Source organism: Anas acuta, chromosome 12, assembly GCF_963932015.1.
Source record: "Anas acuta chromosome 12, bAnaAcu1.1, whole genome shotgun sequence".
NCBI classification, from domain to species: domain Eukaryota; kingdom Metazoa; phylum Chordata; class Aves; order Anseriformes; family Anatidae; genus Anas; species Anas acuta.
The window spans coordinates 16,510,710-16,530,748 of NC_088990.1; the positions used below are offsets into that span (position 1 = coordinate 16,510,710).

At 36.2% G+C, this 20,039-nt stretch overlaps 1 protein-coding gene across 8 annotated transcripts in view; it reads right to left on the bottom strand.

The window, feature by feature from the left end:
• ENTREP2 (endosomal transmembrane epsin interactor 2) overlaps positions 1-20,039 on the bottom strand; it is a 136,232-nt gene that overhangs the window by 20,979 nt on the left and 95,214 nt on the right. For all 8 annotated transcript variants that reach the window (XM_068696035.1, XM_068696036.1, XM_068696034.1 and 5 more), the window contains one exon: positions 10,079-10,186. In XM_068696035.1, coding sequence (XP_068552136.1) covers positions 10,079-10,186 — 108 coding nt within the window. The remainder of the gene's footprint in view (positions 1-10,078; positions 10,187-20,039) is intronic.

Consider the following 20,039-nt stretch of genomic DNA (forward strand, 5'->3'; position numbering starts at 1 on the left):
CTATCCTGCTGTGGCAGGGTAAGCCCAGAAATTGTACAATGCTGCATTTTTGTACCCATTTCAGAACATGAATGCAACACAGAAGTTAGCTCTGGCACTAGTAGCAAGTTGTTATCAAGAAGAGAATCAGAAACACAGACGTTAGGAACTCATCACTTCCAGCAGACCAGAAGTAAAAGTTTTTTGAAAATTCATTTATGTTCAGGGGTACATATGCCATGGTAAGGAGAACTCCCCACAGCCAGTGACATGGGACCGAATGTCAGTCACCTTCCAGCAAGCTGATAGCCTGCAGCAAGACATATATGCTGTCATTTCCAAGTGAAAAAGGCAGTGCTTCATGGAAAGATTATCCTTCACAGTTTTTAGTTCTTTGAGGTGAAACAAACACCACTAGCTAGGTAAGAAGTAAGTCTATTAAATGCACTCTCTTTTTTCATCATCAGACCAAATTTCCAGCTCTTCACTCATAGTTCTATAAGATGGCCACTGAAGTGACCAGAATGGTTGTCATTTACTATCTACATTTAAAATATTTTGAGTATATTCAGGCAAAAGCCAACAGAACTATCATTACTGAACTGACAAAACAGCAGACAGAACTGTAAATTTAATTCTCTAAAGAAGGAGTTACCTGATGTAATACAACGTGGTAAGTCCTTCTACCCCAGGCCTGTAAGACTAACAACTCCTCATCTGTATTTCAGGTATGGTTCATCCCCACCAAACCAAAACAAAGACTCCTCTATTCTGTGTCCTCTGCAGCTGATCAGCACTGCTGACTCCATGCAAACAACAGCAATTTACTGCTCAGCAACCATGACATCTCTAAAACAGTAACCGCCACATGTGAGCATGCCACTAGGGCTGTAGGGCATCCTGCTTATCGAGACTACTTCCCATACCTGCATGTAATTAACTCTGCCTTCCATATCACATTTAATACATTTACAGTGTAACTTTGAAACATTCCTTTGGAGACTCCAGTACTCATTATCCTCATTTCAGTCTCTCTCTGACATTTCTAAAAACTTGCCAGTTCCTGGGGATAGGATAAAAAAAATGCGTATAATTAAATATTGGCATGTTATCTATAACAAAAGCTCTTTGTAAGAATACGTGTCTTCAATTAACTGTTGTCCTCCTCCTGGATAGGTTGCTTTTCTCCTTTTTTAAAATTGTGGAGTCAGTGTTTCCTGGAGAGAAAGGTAGATGTCTTCAAGAACAGAAGGATCAAGACAGACTTACAATCTGTCCCTGAGCTCAAAGGGAAATTGCAATAGAAGGTAAGGATAAGGAAAACGCATTCAAAATGTTCTACTCCATTGTTTCCAGTTGCTGTTTCTATAACCACCACAAGCCAAGCCATCAGCTCTGGAGCCCCACAGAGCCTGGTCTGTGGCAATACAGCTTTCCTGAAGTACTGACTCTGTATTTTCAATATTCTTAAATATCGCATATTCTTATTCTACCCATAGAATCTGGAATAGGGAATGGTACATTTTCTAAGACTGTTTTAAGTTTTCCTACACCAAAGGTTCCCAGTGTGTTTTTTCTTTATTTTTGGTGGGAGCAAGGGGAATAGTTATCTCACTGTATTTACACTCAGGATGTTTCCATGGACATATGTTACCTGCAGTGCATGATATTTCTAAAAGCACCATCCAATAGGCTTCACAACACTGCTAAGTGAGGTTTGTGGGGAAAAAACACAAAACAAAACAAAACTTTAGGTTTTGATATAATTAAAGTAATAAGTATTTAGTAACTTAAGATCAACTCTCAATAAATTTGAAGTTTCTTCTAGTTTTTTTTTTTTTTTTAATTATTATTACTATTTCAGCATGATACACCAAGATAAAAGGTTAGACAATGCTAGCAAGATCTTGTTCTCATACTGAGCTGCTTTACTTGAGGTATTTGAGTGATATAACAGAAATATTAACTAAAAAAAAACACAACAATACAATAGAATTATTCTTTAGACTAACCTTTATATATATATATATACATATAGCAACATATATTTTTATATGTTCTGAATTGTTCTGAGATTAATTAATTTGAGATATAAACCAGGAAAAATGTTTGGACTTCTATTTTTTTTTTTTTTCTTGCACATTTTTTTCTTCCTCATTTATAAGAGGTTTTATTTTAAAAGGGAAATTTATGTGAAAGGAAATGGTAGTGATTTACAGTGAATATCTGCCACCATACTTAATAAATGTTCCTAAACTACAGCACAAACTATACATGGTTTTTAGCAATTGCTCTGCCTACCAGCTATGAATAGGGGACCAGAAGAAACAGTTAAGTGTCCAAATGTCCTGTGTGATGGAACTAAAGATAGGCTTATTAAAAAACCCTCTCATTTACAAAACAATACATGTGTTAGTTCAACATGTCAGATACGATGCTAGCTTTGCCAACAGCATTGTGCAGTTTCAAATAATCAGCAGGACAAGTGCAGCATAAACAGCAGAATTCTGGCTTTGATATCACCATAGCTACCACTGAATCTGGATTCTAGGTGGTCTCTCTCCTGTCTTGGAACAAAAGTATTTCAAAATAGACAGAGATTGTCTCATTTTTAGCTATCAATGCAAAAAGATTCACCATACAGAGCAAGCACAATTGAAGAATTCCAACTGATTAGTTTCCTTCAGAAGACAGATGTCAGAAAGCTTTGAGCTTCACATAAAGGCCAATGCTACTCCACAGTGCTAACACACACAAGTTGTCTGCACATATTCTGAAATCTATATAGTTTGAATATACTTGCTACACTGATTTTCCTATGCTATCATAGAAATTTGAGCCAACAAAAATTTTACTTGTTCAATGAATAGAATACAGCAATAGAGATGATCTATCCTGCTTAAATATGAAGGATCTCGGTAGACCACTTTGTATCCCCATTCCTTATTAAATTCCAGTTTCTTAGATGAAAAGCTTCTGCTATCACTAACATAGGTATAACTACTGGAAAAACTAATGACCGAATGAAATTTTATTTAAGAAATAGTAACTCACACCAGAAGCTAGTAATGTATTTTTCTAAAAACCAAAAACCCTAAAAAGAGTAATGTAAATTTAAAGCTGACACACTGCTACAACCCTCACATTAAACTGGAAAAGATTATTTCAATTACAAACAAGTACAGAAAAAGAATATTTAGAGTTGAGATAATTAATCTATCCTATTGTCCTTTCAGTTGTCACACATTCAAAACCCAGCCAAGAAAATTCATTGTTTTATTTCAGAAATGAATTCAATTGATACTCATGATAGCTTTACAATCTAACCAGTATGAATGGAACTACCTTCTGTTGCACAAGAAGGTTTTAAGTAGCAAAGCATTATAATAGAGTATAAATTGCAACAAATCCAATGAATTAAAGAGCTAATGCTTAGAAGAGAAAAAGCTTTAAACATCCTTGAAAAGAAAAAGAAAGGGCAGCAACTTGAGAGCTCAGTGTAATGTTAGCGATGCTAGTACATATTGATATACACCATACATACTGAATATACTTGCTAGACGTATACTATGCTACAAGTATATACATATTGATCAACACCAAAGAAAAAAAGAAAAAAATAAACAAGTGTGAGAGGATGTACAGAATCAGAATAAAATAAAAAATGTAAGAAATGAAAAAGAGGTGTTTGACATTAGCTTTACTGCTGTTTCATCTCCTCTCAGAACATTTATCGCTTGACTTGTCTAATTACTTATATTTTACTCTTAATATCCTGAAATTACATGAAAGTTAACTCAACATCCTGAGTTACTATCTAACCTTATTCTCTTTCCATATAGTGATATATAGCAATATAGATATGTAGAGAGATACAGACCTCTCTAAGAAAAGCAAAGCAGTGTCTTACATCCAAATTGGTGGGAGCTTTTTCTCTGCCCATGTAGTGTGACTGCACTGCAGAAATTACATTCAACAGCATGCAAATGATTTATAAATTATTCTTCTGTATTCATTTCAGTATTGCATACAGCCTAAGTTATTAATGACACACTGAATTATCATTATGACTGATGGAAACAGTAAGTTACAGCTTGCATGTGCTGTAGCACAGCATCAGCTGTCATTACCTTGTTTCCTTTAAAAAAGAACAGATTGTTTTAGATATCACATAGCATGATGAACATTTAGTGGTGGTGGTGACAACATCAGAACACACTGAATGCTATCAGTACCTGTACTTCTAGGATAAGTACTGAATAAACATTTTTGGAGTGGAAGAAAGAATGGAGTAGGTGTGCCTCGGGCTTTAACTTGGCCACACTGGGCACAATTTTTTGTATTTCTTTACCTAGCTGAAGCAATTTCTCCTTCTGGAGAAAATACTGTGAATTTTTGCAGTTGCCATTCATCTGACAAGACACAAACTGAAACTGCCTTAAAGCAACAAATGAAATATCCTGGAAGTGACAGCTTGGTTATTAAGGAATGTTTTTTCACATTTCAGAACACTGACATAATTTGACGTGATTCACATTATCTGCTGGAGGAGTGTGTATGCAGAAAGAACAGCTCTGGGAAGCCCTGAAATGGAGTGCAGTCTTAAACTGTCCCAAGTAGCTAAACACATAACAAATGAAATTTGCACCTGTGAGAATGGGTAAAGTGGGGTGAAAATTTTGAATTAGTACTTCTTGAATTAGTTAACTCAAAGAAGGAACAACCTAGGAAATTAAGATTTTGTGTCCTGTAATAAAAGCTCAAACCCACAACGGTTCACCTAGTCCTGTGCTATACATGTATGCTACACCTGAAATATTCCAGAAACTGAATTGCATGTATTAAAATAAGAAGAACAAACAAAAAACAAACAAACAAGACCAAGTACACTTTTTTTTTTATCCTTTCCTCTTTTCAGCTTTTTTTTTTTTTCTTCCAGGATAAGATCTTACCACCAGAATTTAGATTTCAACACTTCAAATGAAAGGCATCGTTCCCCTTCTCAAACTCACATGAAATGCTACTTGTGAAAAATTCAGCAAAATTTTATTCATGAAAACAAATTCTAAAGAACTCACTAACAAAGAGAAGCAGTTGCTGAAAGAAGTTGTTATATTTCTTTTTATTACTGGTGACTAGTAAGTACTTAGAGATTTATTTTGGTTTCTGATGCACAGCAAATTTCAGCTTGGTTTCTGACAACACTTTCAACATTTCTAATTTTTTGAATTCATAAGTAAAAACTAAAGGAAACTAAAATGTAAAGCAGTAAAAGTAGTTTGCAATCTTTCCTGGAGACACGTGATTGAGAAAACATACTATTACCAGACCTGCAAAAAGAGACTTTCACTAAAGCTGCCTGCTCTATAATTCCTCTTCCTGGCATTATCATTCCCTTATTAGTTATACAATGTCACTTATTTTTAAGAAATCATAACTGATATATTATGAAGCGACAAGAGACCAGCAGTTGAGTGTTCTGAACAAAGAACACCTGCCAAGTTATATTGACATGAAAAGCCTGAGGGGGAGCTGTGGGGGTTCCGAAACTTCAAACACCACCGATGTATTAGTATGGAGTGTGACAATAACAGAATCAGAAGATAATGAAGAGATTCAAGCCCTAAACAACAGTCTCATTTATACCAGTATCCAAAGAATCTGGAATCACACTGCTGATATCCAAAAGTGCTGTCATCTTCAGTCTTGTAATTAAACTTCTAATTAACTTCTAAACTAAGTTCCACAGTCTGCTCAGTGTCATTCACATGCATTTTGATATTTAGTATTCACTCAGCAGATGGACTTTTTAGTGAGTCTTTACTCAGGTGTACATGTATAATTTTGAAGTGGCAACACATCAAATTTCAGAGATATACTTGAGGTCTCCCATGTAAGAGGTGAATACATGTAACCTCTGTGCCTGTTAAACACTGTCAGCATTTAGATACATTTCTGCTGGCATTCTGTTTGCCACCTCCCAAACTGGCTCACACATTTTAATGGCAGTACACTTCTCAGACATGTCCTACAAGAACCAAAATGGATGCTGGCTGCTTGAGCCCCAGTGCTCACTTTTCAGGACGGCCAAGTAGAATGCCTTCTCATTTACTGCGGTGAAAATTAGTAATACATGTGGATCACGAGCAAATCAGATGAAAGAGAACTTCTATGAAATTCAGACACAGCAACAGAAGTTACACACCATAGTGAACAGAGGATAAAAACAGAAAAGCACACTTATATCCAGCTGTCCTTGGATCAACTGGATCAGAGATTCAACTTCTGTTTAGGACACCTACTCATATACATGACTGCAAATCCTGTTCTTATGTGATTCTTAGACTAGGTCCTCAGGTTAGGTTTCAGATAAAACATATTGATTTAGGTAAGCAAGAGTTGTACCACATGAATTTGCACAGTTCTTCACATCTCTTGAAAATGGGAGCAGTTACATTTTTCTAATGCGTTCCTTCTACTTCATATGTAAAGTAGTAAATCTAATGTTAAAATTGGTAAAAAAAAAAAAAAAAAACAAAAAACAAACAAACAAACAATAAAATATGCTATGATTAGATTTTAGATTTTGTTACATTAAAGAAAATAAAGTCATATAAAAGAAATAGCTGAGTTGTAGCAGGCTACATATCCAGTGCCTTGCATGGTTATTATGATATTAAGCAAAACAATCACTTAATTGAAATACTATATAGCTTTTCTCCACTGAAACAAAAAAATGTAATAATAGATTTCTTACAAAATGTGTCTTAAAAAAAAAAGTCATCAGGCACAGAAACAAATTATATTCAAAAAACAGAAGTTTCTCTTAAATTTTAAGAGAATTTCCCTTTTTCTACTCCAGAAGACAGACAACTTAGAAAACTGAGTCAACAAAGCACTAAATAATCATCAATACAGCACCAGCAGCAAATAATCCAGGTCCCACTGAATCTTACTTCAGTCAATGCCTGCATATCTATTTTAACAAAAGGATAATTTACACCCTAAACTTCTTGAATGCTGCTCAAAATGAGAACAGGTAACAAAAACTGTGCGTTAAGAAAATGGAGTTTAGAAAGCAAGTGTTTTACTTGTTAAATTAAGGACCTATAAAGCTTAAATATTATTGGTGCCATTATAAAACATGTACTGAAGTGCTTTTTTCTTCTACCCAGATACTATCACCAACAGAATAGTAGGATTGGTATAAATCTATGAATTATTGCATATATTAGGTCAATGTAAGCATGAGTTTAATAACATTTAAAAGAACATCGACCAAAAATGGCAGATATCTTTGTATAGGAACAAATACAAATAAAAAGACGGGCAATACTGACAGCTTACAGAAAATGAATCAAGTACAGTTATTATAGGTTATAATGTATCATAGGGTATAATTATTTTTGCCAAGGCATTTGACTTCCTATATTCATTCTCTCTATTTCTTTGATCCCTCACTTGAGGCTTGAACTTTATCTTCAAAGTAATTAAAGCAGGTTAGGATATGTGTGGTAGTTCACGTGGTTGAGAAAGTTCAGGGGAAAAAAAAGGACTGAAATGAAGCAGTCCTTTTAAGGATTGTTAACGATTATTTTCTGCTCATGTTGCTTAATTCCTGTGAGTCTAACACCTCTAGGTACAGCCTCTAGGGCTGATCATTCAAAACCTGGCTTATTTCAAACCTGGGCCCAATGAAGCAAATGCTTGGCTCACACAAGAACTAGTATTTTTTCCCTTGACACTTCATAGCAAGTATTTGTTCCATGGAATTATTTCAAACAAAACCCTTCACTGGAAAATTTAATCTGTGTGTATTATTGCATAGCTTTTGTTTATAGCTTTCAGGACATTTTTACTAATTGATCAGCACATCAAAAGGTAGCAGTTTCCAATAAAATACTGCCAGTTTTTTTTTTTGTTTTTTTTTTTTTGTGTGTGTGCGTGAATCAGATACTCATAGCATGCAAAAGTTACACAAGAAGGCAGATAGATACTCATGAAACACTGCTGCAGATTTTTGTGAAACTGTATTACATACCAGCTGAATGTTGCTAGGAAATAAAATACCTGAAGCACACAGAATAGCCTTGTACCAGAGAAAAACTAGACATTATTTCAGGATTGAGTAACTTGCAGAAATTCACCATTCTAACTGGTTAATTTCTGAGACAAACGCTAACACAGCACATGAGCCACAGAGAGTGACAACCTAATGACAGCAAGTTTAAAGGCTGTGTAACCTAATGATGTCTGAGAAGGATTTTCCATACTTAATAATGCTGTTGTTGGGCAGAAATTGTATTTTTATAGCTCCTCTTCCTAAAAGAGAGCTAATGAAGCTCTTGAATACAGTAAGAATAGAGTAAAAGAAAGAATATATGAAATAAAACCACGTCTTCTGAAAGGGATGGTATCTCAGTGCTGCAGTCTTAAACTTCCAGCGGGACAGAGCCCTGCTAAGAGAAGATGGATACCCTGGTGGAAAGTAAAAGAAAAAATATGCATCGAGGATTCACAAGCAAGAAAAAAGGAAGAAAATCAGATTTCTGGGTGTAGCAAAAGGGAACTAAACATTATGGGACAACAGACTGAAAATAACAGAAGAAAAAAGAAATCTTCAGGTCAAAGATCAGTTGGTCTAAGTCAGCATAGCCCCAGGGAAGTTACGCTCACTTAGGCCTGGTTGGAATCCGGCTCAGCAACTTGAAAAAAAGAAAGGGAAAAACTTAAAGATAAACAAGAGGCTGTGGCTGAGCATAAAGAAATATGTATTTCCCTTCTTCTATGGAGAGGGAAGAAAATTTTTATCAAGAGAGCTGAAAGGCTGGGGGAACAGACAACTAAGCAAGAGGACAGAAAGCCAGAAGCACAAAGCATGGGAAGTAAAAAGAAACTGACTTAATGGTAGCATGGGCACATCATGAAGAAACACTTCTATGGAAGAAGTGAAGAAAGAAGTGGTGCAGAGAAAAATTGTGTGGTTTTAATGTATTCCTGTTGAGGTTACTACATCCTGTGCATGCCTGTCTGATGTACTTTAGTATCATTCTTGGTTCATTGTCATCTGTACATTCTTCTTCTTCTTAACACAAAATAAAGTATAGGTTAAGGTTCTCTGAACACGCGATTACACTCCCGGATCACTGTAACCCTTGTTACATTAGACAGACAGAACTTTGCAGGTGTGGTGATCAGTCTGTCTCCCTGTCATCACTGCAAAGTTATTTTGTGAGCAAGATCTTTATTCAGGGAAATCCTGCAGCAAATACCATGGGGGTTGGGGAGTGCATGAAAAGAAAGAATAACTACAACGGATAAAAATCCGTTAAGATTTGAAGTGCAATGTGTCCTGAGCTGAAATGATTAATTTTGTCAATGCTGTTTGACGTCCACTACATCCATAAGCACTGTTTGTAAGTGGCTACAAGTGTGCACAATATGAACGCAGAGTGCTACAAGAAAAGATGCATTTATGTAACATTATTTTATTTTGCCTGACTTGTATTACAACACATGAAGTAATTCCTTCATGTCACAGACTGAGGATATATTTTAACTAAGTTAAACACAAGTGCTGCTCTGGAGCCAAACATGTTTTCCTTATGGAAAATATTATCATTGGCACAGTGCTGTGAAAAGCTCCACTTTTGAACTTGTAGTTCTCACACTACATAGTTCTCATACTAGAAAAGTAGTATCTCAAAGCTAAGTAATTGCTCTGGATAGTGTGCAAACTGAAGATAATATACACGCAATGACAGAAAATGGACTGTGCACATATAAACTGAACCTTGTTTATAACCCTGGTAACAAAGTTAAATTACTCCCAATTGCAAAATCCTGAATATAACTCTCTAAAATAATACGTAAACACCTCTAATGCAGCAACTATTCATGTTGCATACATCTGTATGCTGTATTTATACAGATGTACACAGATAAAACACACACCCATGTACACACGTTCTAACACTACACAAAGACACACAAATAGGCCTAAGTTTACAAGCAAGGAGTAGGTACAAATGAGCATACATAAATTAGGAAAATATGTTATGTTGGACAACATCCTGTGTTGTCACTGAAACATACTCACCATTTGCAGAAGATCAGAAGAAACCATCTGCATGCAACACATCGCTGTTGCCAAAGCACAGACAATGGTGGAGATGATATTGAGAGCGCATACACTGAACAACAGATCCTGTGAAAAGACATGCATCAGAATATCATCTCTTATCTCAGGGACACAAAGGACAGGAAATATTTTTAGCAATTTGATAATAAACACTGTCACTTGCTATCAATTTCATATGGTCTCAATTAACTGTGTAGAACTCATTCAGCATGTAGTACTGTCTTTTAAACCAGCAACAAACAACCCAGAGACAAACATCTTAAATCCGAGACAAACATCTTTAGGGACATGGTTTAGTGGTGGACTTGGTAGTGGTATGATGGCTGTGTACTTGACCCCACGGGTCTTTTCCAACACAAATGACTCTGCGATCTTCCCTTCCCCATCTATCAAACTACATATTGTATTAGGAATTTTGTCATAAATATTAATACTTCAAGTTTTCCAGCTACTTTGCGAAAAGACAAATTGCTGCTTTCATAGTAGACCCCAATCTACAGCTCTCACTAGCAAAATACTAAGCAACACACTTCTGGTTAAAAGCAAAGCAAAACAAAAACATACAAAGAAATTTCATTGCTTTCAATATTTGAAATCTACCAATTAGTGTTATGTGTTAAAAAAAATATCAGTGGAAAAAGTAGCAAAAAATCTAGAAATTTATCCTATATCAGATATTCTGTGCATCTGAAACATTAGAAAGAAACATACACATTTTTAGGTATGAGAGAAAAGCACTGACTGCATCTGTGTGTTTCACCTTGTGCTGATGAAGGAAGTGTGCACTGCCACATTGGCTTTGTTTTTAATACATTTTCAAACAGAACAAGTATTTCTATTTACTAAGTAGAATGAGAGAAACATTTTAATTATAGGTATAATTAAAAACAAAAAAGCTATAATAAAAAAAGTGCATCCATTTCTTGACTGGATTTTTATTTTCCTTACAAGTAAAGAGAAGGAACAGCAATTTACCCATCAGGCTGGTAATGTTTCAAAACCACTACAGTCTTCCTACAGCAACTGCCTACCTGCAGTACGCATGACAACAATGTTGCTCAGTCAGTATTCAGAATAGCCATTAAAAGTATTTCACCGAGTACAGATGAGAAACAACCCCCAAATTGTTAATATACCATGAGTAAAAATGCTGTCTGCATAAAAGGCCTTCTAAAGGATCTAAGTAGCAAATTGCAGGCCTTTAGAACCAAAGGTTTTAGCTAATCCAGAGGTATAACTTGATACCATCTATGCTCAATAATGCAGTCTGGATCCTAGTTTACAACTTTGATATAAAGTGTCCCTAAGGCCCTCATACTGCTCCTGTACCTCAGGACACTCAACTAAGCCTCTGTCACTCAGGACAGACATTTCTTTCATCTGTTCCTAAAGATCCCACAGCTCCGTCCGCAATTCTGATGTTTAACCACCTGCAATTACCATCAAAATGTTTTCCTTATGTCCAGCCCACAGCAAACAACCACTGCTCTTCTTCTTCCACAGCTTTTGAGAAGAGGCCGTTACCGCAGTGTTTTACATTTTTAGACTCAGTCATCACCCTTGAAGTCTTTCCTCCTTTATTGCAGAACATTAACCCAACTTCTTGAAATCCTTGACCAAGACCAATTTTCTAGGCCTCTGATTATTTTCTTTAATTTCCTCTGGTTCCCCTTCAAGCTCCTCCACATTTTTCCTCAAATTCAGAATCCTAAATTGGGGCACTACTGAGGTCTTGCAAATGTTGACTCCAAGCATCAGGATTATCTCCTGTGCTTTATAAACTATACTTGTCCTTACGCATCCTGCGGTGATAACTGAGGGGTTTTGCAACGGTAAATTACTGACTTATCTTCTGTCCACAGAGCTCCAGATCCTTCCCTGTAAAACTACTATCCTCTTTGTCCTGCTCCTGGGTAAGGACAGAAGCAAAACCACAAAGACAAAACTATTTTTATTGGAGAAATGCTACAGAGCAAACCTCATTCTTACTTATACTTATCCGAGTTTAAGATTTTTGAAAGAGGCTATGCTAGCTCCCTGCTAAATCCATGCTAAGTAAAGCTCATTATAGACATGGAAAGGAATAAAACAGCAAACAAAAAAAGAACCTGTACAATTACTTCATAATTACAGAAGAGCACAGACTGCAAGATAAACTGAAAAGCACCAGATGAGAGAAACTATAAAAGCCTGAAACTTCAAAAACACACAAGAGTGGGGCTTTTAAGGTGAATATTTTGGTATTTTACTTCACATCTATTTTGTTATTACTGTTATTAAATCTAACTTATCAACTAACATACCTACTGCGTCAAGCAATATACACAAAGCATTAATATTAGATATTAGTCTAGCTAATCTGAAAACTGTTTCTGTGGAAAATTATCAAGTGGCTAGCATCAAAACAGTGTGAGGTCACCTACTAGTACTCCTCCACTCCTGTAACAGAAGACAAACACTGGACTATTTCCCATCTAAAGAGAGGCAGTTACTTTTCAAACAATTTTAAGCCCTTTAAACCACAAAACAGTTGTGTATTGGTGGTTAATGAAAGTTCAACTGAAATATCAAACAGCAACTATAGAAGTAGGAATCAGTAACACTGCATTTATAGTCATTTATAAAAACAGGGAATACATCAAACCCATTTAACACTACATGAATACAGGGAGCATTTTTATTTTTTTTTTTCCCCAAAAATTCCTTCCTCCCTCACTCTAACTCAAAGAGCAAAGCCAAATGATGCTTTTCATTTTCTGTTTACTTATTTTATCCTTCTCTGCCAATTCTTCTGGAAAAATCTTTCCAGACAGCATCAGACTAACTGTTTTAATTTTTATGCATTGCTAACTACTGTGAAACAACAGACAAAGTTGAGTCTGCAAGTACCCCGGGCTGCAGTACAGTCCCAGACTGAACACTCCCATTGATCACAACTCTGCTGTGGTTTGAGATTTGTCCCTTGCCATGGGTAGCTGAATTCAGCCTGCCTTTCAGCACTGTATTTGTAATGTAGGGCAGGGGTTACTGCCCACTGAAACAACAGCCTGCTTCCCACAAACTCCTTTTCCAGGTCAAGCAGGCAACAGCTAGAGCACTGTTCCCACTGCGATCCTTCTGGTCAGTAAAGATGCAACAAGAATGTTTCAAATGTAGCAATGCAAAACTTTTATGTATTTCATGAAGTTTAAAAGGAGAAGATATCAGCCAAAAATGTATCAAGACAGCAAAGCTAAACAAATTCAGAAAAGATTCAAATTTTTAACAGTGAAAGCAATAACAGAGCAACGCCTGGTATCCTCACTATCAATAGGCATTGCTTAAATCAAGACTACTACTTCATTTGATTTTTTTTTTTTTTTCAAAAGTATGGTTTAATTCAGAAATGATTCAACCCCAACACCAACTTACTTACACTTCCACTGCACCCTCAAACCCAATCCAACCCCCAAACACACATTATTCAGCTTCAGGCTATTTACCATCTTCAGGAAATTTCTTCCCCGTGTCCTGCTGAACAGGTAATTAGATAACCCATAGCACACTCATTTAGTGCCCTGTAATAGCGAGTGGGCAAGTAATAGCCTTTCAAAATCTAAAACCACCTATGGCCAAACATGCTACCCAGAAAGACAGTGTTGGTGCTTATGCAGATTCCAGCTGGAACACGATGACAATTAAGATGTCCTTTAGGAAAGGTCTCTGAAAAGGCAGTAACCACAACAGGGACTAACCTCATTCTCCACAGCACCTGTAAAGGTAGCCGTCTATGGCAGCTGTCTCGAGGAGGAAATCTATGTCCAGGACAAGAACCAGGAGATTTAGTGACAGATCTTTGGTTGATTTCTGCAATACCTACACTGATCAGAGAACACAACGTTGTCTCACTGTCAGTGTTTCTCAGATAGGAAACATAACACAACATCGTTTTCAGATATGCACAATGGCAGCAAACTTGAGTAGCTGTTAAATTCACTGAAGCATCTTTTATTAAACAGATTCTGACAAGCCAAAATTGTAAGGAGTATTGGGTATAGCTTTCTCACCTAAGTGAACTGAGAAGCAGTGTCTGCCCAAGAAAAGGAGGTGTGTTGTTTAGGTTAAATGGTGTTATGTGCTAACTGGCTTCTTGTCTTCCATTAGTAGGATTCTTACGAAATACGCTGTTACTGAAGAGAACAGGCTGAACCTTTAAAATGTGGAGGAATCATTGAGATATTTGGACAAATAAAGGATATAAATGAAAGAAAAAAGACCATAATTAACAAATAATTTGGACAAATTAGCATGAAGTGAAGAAATTCTTCACTCAGAGGGTGGTGAGGCCCTGGCACAGACTGTCCAGGGAAGCTGTCTCATCGCTGGCAGTGCCCAAGGCCAGGCTGCGTGAGACTTTGGGCAGCCTGGGCTGTTGGGAGGTGTCCCTGCCCACGGCAGGGGATTGGATCTGGGTGGTCTTTAAGGCCATTTCCAACCCAAACCCTTCTGTGATTCTAACTGCTATCTCAAACAAAAGGCAGAAATTTTGTTTGAAGCACTTCTCGGAATAAACATGGTTTAGCTACAGAATTCCACAAAATGTTAGAGAAAGAGCTCAAGGACATCAATAGAGGCCAAAAAAATCACTGTAAGACCATTATAGCCCTAAAAAGTGAGTTAAACAAACCTATTTATCACCAACTAAGGTGCTACAGACTGATCTGGCAGATTCTTTTATATATATAATCAACTGGCTTTGAAAAGCTAATTCTGTGTGCATGCTTCTGCTGCGTTTTCTTCAGCACAATAGCTAAAAACTATCTAGTTAAAACCAAATGCTAATTAATGCTAATACCATAATGTGAGTATAGAATAGCCTGTTTTGGTTCTATCTAACATGCCAAAAAGAAGCAAATCTTTCAAACCTTTGCTTGAGATGAACTTGAACATTCCTCCAATGTTAAAATAGTTAGGTCTATTAATAGAGCTAGCAGAAGTATTTCAGCCAAAAATGCCATCTTGACATTGCACTTATATTTCATTTCATTTTGGCAAGAAACCAAACCGGAGCTCTCCACCAGGTCTAATATGTAGCAATATATCATAGAAGTATTTACGTTTGGGAAGGCTGAACAGAAACAGAAGAGAGATTCCTCCCGTCCTCCCTCTTGTATGCATGCATTAATTCTAATTAAGCTGAAATACCTCCCCTTTGGGGTTATGTGTACATGTAAAATTGGACGAGCTTGTGGAATATATTGCTAGTAGTTTGCAGAAAAGCTGAATTTTCTAAACTGGCTGTAAGAAATTTACTCCGTTCCAAACTTTTAACAACATCAGCATTGTTTTCCCCCTGCCACCAATGAATATTTACACCCACCAAGCAGTTTAGCTACAAGAAAAGCCTACGTGCATCAAAAGCAGTGAGAAGTTAGGTCTTCTAGTGCTTCCAGGTACACAAGCAGGCATAGCTGGCTATACAAATGGAATGTATCTCTCTACAGTATGTGTCTTTCATTCTTTGCACGTTTCCAGAATTATGGATAGGTACAATGACTCAGGTGACAGGCTCTGTGAGCTGCAAATGAAAGATCCTAAGGTTCTTTCTATCTGGTAGCCCTGAGTATCTGAGCAGGCAGAAGCCACGGTTTGTATTGCTGCATCCCCTCGAGTGCTGCCAACAGTTATGCAAAATCCAATCACACCATAACAAACAAAATGACAGCTTAATATTTTGCAGTGTCATTCTTTTAAAATCCTTAACCATGGTCCTAGAAAGGGATCCTTGATGCCTTTTTTTTGGACATTTTACATGCTATTTGAGCATTCAAAACAGGTTTAGTTTTCTTCAATGCAATCGCTTTTAGATGTTAGCTGATGAATGTAAGCTGCCTAAGCTATAATCTTTGCAATTAAGTGTAATTTACAGACTACGTTAGTGACTACATTGCCCCACCAAGAAATGCAGAAAACAACAATGTTGCTATCTCATAAACCTTCAAAAACTCTTAAGTTTGGAGAAAATACACTCAAAGTCAACTTTAAAAAATGCTTTTTCTTTTGAAGTCTATATAATCATCTCTAGTAAATTTGTTCATATCTTTTGAAAAGAGAGCTAATGAACTGTCAGGCATCCAAAACAGGTACTCACCATATTCCCCCCAAACGGTTGCACACAACTCTTTTTGTCCAGGCCCAACATGAAATTTAGCAATTAGAACAAATTTTTACAGGCATTAACACTGAAAATAAATACAATATATTGCAATCTTGTGTCAAGGCCTTCTAGGTTTCATTTAGCATCTAAAAGAGCAGGTGAGTTTTCTGTTATCTCAGTCCAACATATGGGTCAGGTTATCTCACGTTCACTGCTGGAAGGGAAAGGAACAACCTATTTTCACACTGATGCTGCCAAGGTCTGAGCTAAAAATGGCATCAGCAGTCACTCACATACATGATTTGTTAGACATTATATGCCTACTTACAGGTATCTTTAGGCATTTAAGAAAAGAACTCACACTGGTAGCTACATTTCACAGAGTATGTTTTCTCTCCTTAATCATACAGAGTACACCTAAATTTTCTCCCACTGTGGATTACAAAGTAGAGAAAGCTACTTCCCTTCAGTGGGAGACAAATACAAGTACTCTTGTTCACAGAAATTATACTATCCAAAAAAAAAAAAAAAACAAAAAAAAAGTGTTAAAGTTCTGACGCTTTGATTAGTCACAGACTGCTTTGCAACAATAGCAAGCAGCAACGTTTATGAACGTAATCTCAGAAAGCAATTGCTGATCATTCTGACACAATATTCTAGTATCCCAAAGGCAGTTCAAGAGGAAACAAAACACCCAAACAGAACAACAGCAACAAGAACAATAAAGCAATACCTTACTGTCATTTATTATAAAGAATTTACACAAATTTCTCATTACTGAATGCCTAGGAAGCAGATGATTCCTCTTAAAAACATCTCTATCAAAAAATGAAATAAGGAGGGAACTGATTTGAATGTTGATGCATAGCATTTTGATGTAGTTGATATCCACAGGGTCATACATACTTCAGTTGATACAACAGAAAAGAATCCAATATCATAGCTTTGCTAGCAATATGACAGGGCAAAAACCAGACTACAGTAAGAAGCAAACACAGAAAAAGTTCTGTAATTTTTAAAGTAGGAGTCCTTTTAGAGTTGGTAATCTCCTACTGTGATCAACATGGGAGAAGGCTTTACATTCTACAGATTGAATGACCAAATACAAAAAGCATTCTGAACCAAGGCAGACTCAGAGAAGTTTACTGAAATCCTTTCAGTTATATCTGTGCGCTAAGGATTCCTAAGTGGTCTCCATAAGAGGGAATCAGTGAGATCAGACTGCACAAAAAACAGTTATGAAACTTCAGTGCCTTACACTGTTAAGCCTCTTCCCCCCCTTCCCTTTAACCACCTCTAGGCACACAAAATCTTCAGTCTTTACTGCCACATCTTCACCTTTTTCTCTTTCCATCACCGGTTTGCAAGTGACTGCTGAGATAAGAAAATGGCAGGGATTTTCTGTGATTTGTGAGTGACCGAAGGCAAAGCAAGAGACACTGGATTGTCTCTCAAATTTTACCAAAATGAAGATGTAACAGTAGCTAATGATTCAGATAAACTAAAAAAAAAAAAACAAAAAACAAAAACATAAAAAAATAAAAAATAAAATTAAAAAAAGCAAACTACATGCAGCAGTGCCAGAAGATACATGTATCTATTTCCTCTTTTTACTGTAGGAAGAAAACCTACATTTTCAAGTATACTATTTTTCAGAGAAATTGCAACATAAAAATGCAAATTCTCTAAATCTTAGACTTTGCATAAAGCCTATGGAATACATCAGACTAGGAGTTATATTCCAATACCTGAGTATATTTTTAGATCTGAACTTTGATTTTAAACATTTTTTTTAATATTTTCTAGTCCAAAAATATAATTTCAGGAATAATTCAGTGAGAATATCATACAAAAAAGAATATTCAGTAACACACTGAAAAAGCAGTTTGCTATAAGAACTCATTTTCTTTGTTTTCTATTTAACTGCTGGATGATAAGTCAGTCAGATAATATTAAACTGGAACAGGGAAAAAATAGTGATTGATTTATCACTTTGATAACTCAACTGTAGAAACAATCATTTAACAAAGCAATTTAGAACAGCTGTTAACACACACAATTACCCAACAGAAGCAAAGAAAATCTCTTGCTTGAGATAGCATCCAAAAGGAAAAAAAATAGCAATGACATCAGCCCCATACTACTGATGGGAGAGGTGGGGGAACTGAGTCATTGATAATCAAAGAGCACTCGCAGCAAGTTTATTGTTGAAACAGCTGAAATGTTTCCCTTTAAAATGTAATTTGTACCTTCTACCACAACAAATACAAAGTAAAACTGAAATGCAACCAATTTTGCTCCAATGGTGAAGGGTGAATATCTTAGAACACAAAGTTATAACTGAATTTCTCTCTACTAACTACTGGTTGCCTTCCAGAACCAGATGTAGAGACGTCATTTTAATCAATCACAGCTGCAATCAGGCTGTAATACGTTTAATAATACACGTCTTCAATATTAAGAACAAAACATCAATGCAATTTTTTAGGCCTGGAAGGGAAATACCACTTGACTGACAGCAATCTGCATACAAATCTGGTCAGTAAGTTAGATTTCTAAATAACTTTGCTTCCATACATACAATACCTCCAAACTCATAGCAATAAAAAAGCAGTAAGATGCACCAACCTTTTGAATGAAGCGTTGCACCTTGGCTGTGTACACTTTATTCATCAAATGCATAATACAGCAAGTCATAAGAGACAAAGTTTCATTGAAACTTCCTTTTGATATGCAACTACCTAGGACAAATCACTGTTTTTAGGGGCCTGTCATGAAGCCAAGTGATGCTGATCACACCACAGGACTATAGCATAAACCCAATATAATTACATACTTCAGCATAATTTAATTGTTATTTGGGAAAATAACCAATTGCCTTGCTTAATCCATCTCCTTTTAACAAACTGTTGCAGAACCTCCATAATTCCTCTTATCTACCCATTAAATACAGAATAAATATCAAGTAAACTCAAACAAGAACCTCTGGATGTCTTCACACCTCAACTCGACTGCAGACTTGGGTAAATATTTTATCAATCCCTTGCCTCTTCATCATATCAATGAACAGTACTTTCAATTATGTGCATGAACACCAAGCCAGGGAATTTAACATTCAAAATGCAAATGTATCACACAGACGAAGCACTATTACCATGAAGTACTTGTTCTTTCTGTCAAATATTATATGGGAAGTTATCCAGCTGTGCTGCTTATAGATAATTAAGAACCCGTATTTAAATCTATCTAGCTGTAGAAGGAAACAAAGAACAGCTTTTTGTACCCACTTACTTCTTTTTCTCCATGCTTATTTACAGCACTGAAAATAGTATTATTCTTTGTGAACTGAGTTAATCATGCCCACATTACAAAAAATAAGTTATATAGTACAAGGCCAGTACTGGTTAAGTGTTCTGACCTGTACAGCAGTATTGAACTGGCAACTTTCTATTGAACTTTACAAAACACTCCCATTTTGCTGGCCCAAAAGATCATTTTCCTGTGAAAAGAAAAAGTTTGTAGTTTTGGAGGCTCTTCAGTCCCTTGAGTTTTCAAGAGTTCTGTCAATAAACGATACAAGGAGTAAAAACAGCTTGCCAATGTGTAAGAAGTACACTTTGTAATCAGTAGTCCTGAAGACATGGATCTTAACACCTACACTGATCAAAGGCTAAAACCAGCTTTACTTCTGCAATTCTTTGAAGATGATTTTTCTCCTTGATTGACTTCAATTATGGTGCTTCATTTCTTCTACCACTATAACCTGGAAAGAGATAATGAGCA